Source organism: Portunus trituberculatus, chromosome 46, assembly GCF_017591435.1.
Source record: "Portunus trituberculatus isolate SZX2019 chromosome 46, ASM1759143v1, whole genome shotgun sequence".
In the NCBI taxonomy this organism is placed as follows: Eukaryota; Metazoa; Arthropoda; class Malacostraca; order Decapoda; family Portunidae; genus Portunus; species Portunus trituberculatus.
Window position 1 is genome coordinate 33,500,235 of NC_059300.1, and position 7,500 is coordinate 33,507,734.

The 7,500-nt window shown below is 42.0% G+C and overlaps 1 protein-coding gene across 1 annotated transcript in view; it reads left to right on the forward strand.

Moving 5' to 3' along the window:
• The window catches only part of LOC123519804 (epithelial splicing regulatory protein 1-like), a 105,385-nt gene that overhangs the window by 40,210 nt on the left and 57,675 nt on the right, over positions 1-7,500 (forward strand). Inside the window, exon 4 of the mRNA XM_045281322.1 lies at positions 5,289-5,378. Within this exon, the coding sequence (XP_045137257.1) occupies positions 5,289-5,378 (90 nt within the window). The remainder of the gene's footprint in view (positions 1-5,288; positions 5,379-7,500) is intronic.

A 7,500-nucleotide genomic window follows, 5' to 3' on the forward strand; every position in this document is an offset into this window, starting at 1 on the left:
GAGGATGTGGTGAGGGAGAGGAAGGCAGGTGAAGATGTGGGGATAAGAATGGGAAAGTTAATGTAGCTAGGATGAGAGAGAGAGAGAGAGAGAGAGAGAGAGAGAGAGAGAGAGAGAGAGAGAGAGAGAGAGCGAGAGAGAGGTTAATGTACACTCCAGCTTCCTATTATCCATTCATCCCATTCACCCAGCCTCTCCTATACATCCCTATCAGTCAGTCTCAGTACCCTCTCCCTTCCTGTCCAGCCTCACCGCGCCCTCGCTGATAAGACTAGAGGTGTTAAGAGGACGCTGGAGAGAGGATTGAATAGCACTGTTAAACCTCCTATCTATGGGTGAGAGAGAGAGAGAGAGAGAGAGAGAGAGAGAGAGAGAGAGAGAGAGAGAGAGGGGGGGGGGAGGCGGGGGATGAGAATGATGTATACTGCAGAAGGAAAAGTTAGTGAAATAGTGTTCTCTTCCATATACGTAAAGTCTGCCTCCTCCTCCTCCTCCTCCTCCTCCTCCTCCTCCTCATTACTTTTTTGATGATGATGAGGATGGGGATTTTGTTGTTGTTGTTGTTGTTGTTAATATTATTGTTGTTGCTGAAGTTGTTCGTTTTTTTCGTCTTCTTTTTCTTCTTTTCACCTCTTCTTCTTCCTCCTCCTCCTCCTCCTCCTCCTCCTCCTCCTCCTCCTCCTCCTCCTCCTCCTCCTCCTCCTCCTCCTCCTCCTCCTCCCATGCATTATTCATCTCACATGTCTCTCCTCCGCTGCTTGCATATATTGATCTGTATTAAGTGAGCAGCTTCCTCTTTGTTCTCTCTCTCTCTCTCTCTCTCTCTCTCTCTCTCTCTCTCTCTCTCTCTCTCTCTCTCTCTCTCTCTCTCTCTCTCTCTCTCTCTCTCTCTCTCTCTCACACACACACACACACACAGCGAATAAGAAGCTACTACTACAGCTACTGCTACTGCTACTGCTACTATACAGTTCTTTTCGATTTTCCTAACACGAATAGTGGTTTTAGGAGGAAGGGAGGAGGAGGAGGTGGTGGTGGTGGTGGTGGTGGTGGTGGTGGTGGTGGTGGTGGTGGTGGTGATGAGTGGTGTTGAGGATGAGTAAGAAAAGAAAAAGAAAAAAATACTCGTGTTGGTTGTAATGAGTTGTAATGAGATAATTGTTGTGTGGTCGCACCTGAGAGAGAGAGAGAGAGAGAGAGAGAGAGAGAGAGATCGGGTGGGGGGGTGGAGGGAGGGGAGGAATGACAGGGCAGTCTTTCCAGTCATTATTTAGTGTCCAGTGCGTGTTGGTCGTTGCTCTCTCTCTCTCTCTCTCTCTCTCTCTCTCTCTCTCTCTCTCTCTCTTTAAATGGTATTTTTATTTTATAGATTTTTCTAATATTTCTCGTTTCCCTCCTCCTCCTCCTCCTCCTCCTCCTCCTCCTCCTCCTCCTCCTCCTCCTCCTCCTCCTCCTCCTCCTCCTCCTCCTCCTCCTCCTCCTCCTCCTCCTCCTTCTCCTCCTCCTTCTCTTCTTTCTCCTTCTTCTTCTTCTTTTTATCCTTCTCCTCCTCGTCCACCTTCCCCTCTCATTTTATTTACCATCACCACCGACACCACCACCACCACTACCACTTTTACTGCCATCATCATCACCACCGCTACCACCACCACCACCACTGGCGCCGCTGCCACACCACTGCCTATACAACAAGACACTTACTACATATAATTTTCTAGTCCTAACCCTAATGCACACACACACACACACACACACACACACACACACACACACACACACACACACACACACACACACACACACACACACACCGGTCCATTCACCCTTACCTTGCCTTGCCTACCTCTTGTTCTGCTGAAGCCTCGAGGAAAGAGTCTGGTTCTGCAAATCATTGTATTATTTCTTCACATTATTTATATATTTATTTTTTATTTTATTTTCACTTATTTTGTTTTTGGTCGTGGTGTCGTCCTTGGTGGTGGTGGTGGTGGTGGTGGGTGGCTCTAAATAAAAGTAAATATGAAGAGATATTAGGGATGATTTTTTAGTATTTTCACGGTGAGATGTCTGGAGATACTGTGATTTTTTCAAGAAGAATCCATCTCGTCAGGTAAATGAATACGGTTTTGCTTTTATGTGTTATTATTATCTTTTTGGTGTGATATTCATGTTTATTCGTATTTTTGTGTGTGATTTCACCTCTCAACCCTTTGAGTACCATGACACGTTTCGATATTTATCCTGCTTAGTATTTGGTGATTTTATACACCTTTAGAAATTTATTTGGCGGATCAAAATAGTAAAAACTGTGGCCATTAATCTTCTGATCTCCACAAACCCTTTCTAATGTCATTGAAATTGTCTAATCGTACACAAATCTCAAGATAAGAATGTGTTCCAGCACTGAAGGTTTTAATCTAAATGAACCTTTGTTTGATAGTCGTGTGTGTATCTTATTTCTATTCTCTAATAGCTCTTACAGTTATCAATATATATATATATATATATATATATATATATATATATATATATATATATATATATATATATATATATATATATATATATATATATATATATATATATATATATATATATATATATATATATATATATATATATATATATATATATATATATATATATATATATATATATATATATATATATATATATATATATATATATATATATATATATTTCTGATTGATTGAATAAATAGATGCTTAGCTTAATATATTCTACTTTCCAACTGTGGTTTTCGATGTTATCAATATTCCCCGAGTGATCAGACCTCGGTAAGTTGAATTAATGGGGTTTACTTTGAGACACAAATATTTTTCCTTTCAACATTAGACAACATGAGTTCAATGAATGGACGCGTTTTTATTCATTTACTTATTTATTTTTCTTTTGCTTTTTTCATGATTATAAATATTTATCTTAGCGATCAGGCCGTGTAAGATAAATGAATGGAGTTTTATTTGAGACATAGACATTGCTTTCCTGAAGCGTCAGATCTCGTAAGCTGAATGGATGGGATTTTATTTGATATATTTTACTCTTCTCTTCTTTGTTGCAGTTTTCAGGATCAGCAACATTTTTCACTGTTTTTAGACAACATGAAGTTAAATTAGTGGAGTTTTCTGCGACGCTTTATGTTTTTTTTCCTTGTGTCTTTCACCATTATCAACATTTTTCTTAGCGACTAAACTTCGTAAGCTAACATGAATGTGTTTTTTTTTTTTTCATTTTCATCATTTTATTTTTTCTATTATTATTGTTATTTTAAGAGTAGGAAGAGGAAGAGAAGATAGTGGTGATGGAGGAGGAGGAGGAGGAGGAGGAGGAGGAGGAGGAGGAGGAGGAGGAGGAGGAGGAGGAGGCGGAGTAGGAGTTAGGAGTAGGAAGTGGTGGACGACGACAACATGTGGTTAATGATATAGATCTGTCGCGTAGCGGAGAAGGAGGAGGAGGAGGAGGAGGAAGAGGAATGCAATTTTGATGTTGTCATGTTATAGAATGGGAGTTGAGGGGTGGTATTGTGTGAGGTAAGGCTGGAGTAGCGGGGCACCGTCATGTACGTTGTAATGGTGTGAGGGGCGGCATTGATATAGGCAGGTCTCTAGTACAATACAACACACACAGCAACGCTTCATGTTTGTGTTCAGTGTTCATGTGGTACGTACGTGTGTTTGTGGTCAGCATCGTCATCACGTGTAGGTCTGGCGCTTTGTTGCAGTCTCCTTCATCTCTTTTTTGTTATGTTCTCTTTGCTTTATTTATTTATTTAGTCAGTCAGTCTGCTAGTTATGGTAGTTGTTTACTTAGTCTATTTGCTGTGAGAGGGAGTTCGTTGACCGAGTGGTTGGTTGGTTAGTGAGTTGAGTCGTGTTGAACATTAAGACTTTCTTTTCTTATCTCACGTTTATTCTGTTACGTTTGTTCTGCGCTCTCGTGTCTCAAAACTAGCACCAGCAACTGTTTTTCACTCCTTGTGGTCACCATTCACAGGCGTTGGTGACGGCTGCAGTGCTGGCGGTGATGGTGGTGGCTGCATGGTCTCACTGCTGGAGTTTGTAGCTTTTGCAGGGATCATGGTGGTGGTGGTGGTGGTGCCGGTTCGAGTACTGGCGGGGGCAAAACAGGACTTTGACCCACTGAGAGTTGAGGTCACCGCTCCCTCCAGTCACGACTCCTATTTTTTCTTTTTAGCTTTACTCTCATCCCTGACCACCACCACCACCACCACTACTACCACCACCACCACCACCACCACCACCACCACCACCACCACCACCACCACCACCATCACCCTGTTTATCACGACAACAACTTCTCTAATCCCACGGGAACAGGTGGCGACAGGACATAGCAGCAGCAGAAGGGAGAGGGACGGGAAGGCGGAGGATGAGGAGAACCTGGACTAGGGGGATGGAGAGGGGAAGGGGAGGGGTAGAGGGTTGCAGCGGGTCCCTTGAGGCAGGTTTCCGTCCAGTGTTGTGGCAAGGCGCTCTGGTAATTACCACATACGGAAGAGCGCGTCGTGTCTTCCGCTTGAGGGTAGGGAAGGCGCGCGAGGCTGTTTTTATACCCGGGAGGGCAGGGAAGGGTGTGTGTGTGTGTGTGTGTGTGTGTGTGTACTTTGCACTTTTGATCCGGTGAGGAGAAAATACAGGGTTGTTTTCGCCCTTCCCTCACTAACTCCAGCTGTCAGGAACAAAGATTATATAAACCTCTTATGTGCATAGTCTCTGATCAGGAGGGTTGGCTGGCTGGCTGGCTGGCTGGCTGGCTGCCTGCCTGCCTGCCTGACTGACTGACTGACTACCGTCTACTCAGCTCGTCAAGTGTCACTAATCTCCTCGTTTTATTGCCTCTTTTGGCTCGTTCAACCCGCCAACGATGTACTTAATGTGCCTCGTGTGGTTTGATTCAGTTGGCTGTGTGTAGGGATTGGTGCAGCGATGTGGGTGTGGGTGTTGGGAGGGGGGTGAGTGTGTGTGCATGTATTTGGGTGGGTGTGTGGAGGAAGATTACTATGAATTACAGTAAAGTGGAAAACTTGGTGGTACTAGTGGTGGTGGTGAAGGAATGGCTGTGGTAGGTGCCGTGTGTGTGTGTGTGTGTGTTTGTCCTCTACTATATGTTTACACATTTTTTTTCCTCTCTATATCATTATTTTATAGAAGTGTTATTTATTTTCTATCAGTCACAATGATCCCTTAATGATATTCCCTTGTGTTGTGTTCCCCGTGAGTTGTGTTGTTCCTTAACCCAGTCCTCAGTTCTGGCTATGGAGGAAGACTCGGCGGAGGAGCTCGCCACTCGCACCGTCAGGGACATGGGCAGGATTCTCTCTCGAATGGTCGCCGACGGTGAGTACAGCTTCCATAACACTGAAGCATTGAACTCTTTATGTTATACTCTTCCTCGACATTATTGAAGTATTGAACTCTATGTTATACCTTTTCTCTACATTACTGATGCATTGAACTCTATGTTGTACCCTTCCTCTACATTACTGATGCATTGAACTCTTATGTTATACTCTTCCTCGACATTATTGAAGCATTGAACTCTATGTTATACCTTTTCTATACATTACTGATGCGTTGAACTCTATGTTATACCTTTTCTACATTACTGATGCATTGAACTCTATGTTGTACCCTTCCTCTATATTACTGATGCATTGAACTCAATGTTGTACCCTTCCTCTACATTACTTACGCATTAGATTATTACGTTATAGCCTTCCTCGACATTATTAAAGCATTGAACTCTATTTTATACCCTTCCTCCACATTATTGAAGCATTGAACTCTATTTTAGACCCTTCCTCGACATTATTGAAGCATTGAACACTTTCCTCTACATTATTGGTGCTTTGAACTCTTTATGTTACGATCTTCATCTAAAATACTGGTGCTTTTTATGCTTTTTATTTTGTGTCACGTTAAGAACGACACAACTGTTTTGATTAAACTCTCATCCTTCCTCTCATTTGTACAGCACTCGATGCCCTTCCTCTCATGTGTGTCTCTCCATGTGTCGTATTAATGTTGTTGTTTTTATGTATCAGCGAGATTGACCAAGGAATGAAATGGATGGAAGAGAAAGAAAAAAAATTCTGTTCCTAAGTCTACTCCCGTCAAAAGACTACACGAATTTATTTTATAGTCCAACACCTCTTCACCAGCTATCCTTGTTTCCCATTAATTGCATTTCTACTTCTGCTTGTCTTTTTTTCTTAATGTCTTATCTTTGCTATTCTTGTTTTTTATTTCCTGTGGGTAACTTTTTATATATCCTAAGTCTTTTTTTTTCTCTCTCTTTCGTGAATTTCTTACTGCCTCGTTCTTCGCTTTCTTTCTTTTTATCTATGTTTCCGTAGTACACTTCCATGCTTGCTCTTCTCGCTTCCTGTTTCCTTCAGATATTTCTTTTTGTTCGCCTTAAGCTCATTCTTTGTATAATGAACTGAACATTTGACCATTATGTAAAAAAGACAAGCCTGCAGTCATGTTCGAGGCACTTGGCGTAACTGTGAGGAATAATCTTGCATTAAATACGTATGATTATGTTAAGATTCGGAAGGGGTTATCATTACTAGAACTCTTGAGACAATTATTTAGTAGCGTAGAAATTCTGCAAGGAATAACCTGAAGGGAATGCATATGAATACATTTCTTGGTTCAATAGGAGTTTAATACGTACCTTGCCATTATGAAACATTCAGACCAATAGTAACGAGCATGGCTGAGGTGTGATTAGCGGAATTACGAAGCTAGAGACAAGAAAGTAATATACATCTACCATTTCTGACTGAGAGGAAGAAGAAAATTTTGTAACTTCTCACTCCTATTAAAGTGTTTTCCATCGTTCAGTTTGAAATTCGCAAGATAAATTTTTGCTACAGTAAAGCAAGCCGATGAAGAGAAGGAGGAGGAGGAGAAAGTAAAGGAGAGATGGTAGATGAAGTAAAGGGGGAATGGAAGAAGGAAGGATGGAGGAGGAGATCAAGAAAGGTGAAAAAGAAATAGAGGAGAAGGAAATTAAATGGAAGAGAAGGCAAAGGAGGAAAGAAAGGGAGGAAAACAAGGCAGAGAGAGAGAGAGAGAGAGAGAGAGAGAGAGAGAGAGAGAGAGAGAGAGAGAGAGAGAGAGAGAGGAAAAATGGAAAAAGAGAAAGGGAGGAAAATACAACTTGGATATAAAGAATAATACTTTTCTCACATTCGCGTGGACAAGAGAGAGAGAGAGAGAGAGAGAGAGAGAGAGAGAGAGAGAGAGAGAGAGAGAGAGAGAGATTCAGACAGAAAGACAGAAAAAGAGAGACAGAAATTGAGAGAAGTGGACAGAAACAAACAAGGAGACAAGGGAGTAAATATAATGGAATTCCTAAAGGTGGTAGGAGTGGTGGTGTTGGTGGTGTTGGTGGTGGTGGTGGTGGTGGTGGTGGGAATGATATGACAGCGGCAGGTGTTGGGAGTGGTGG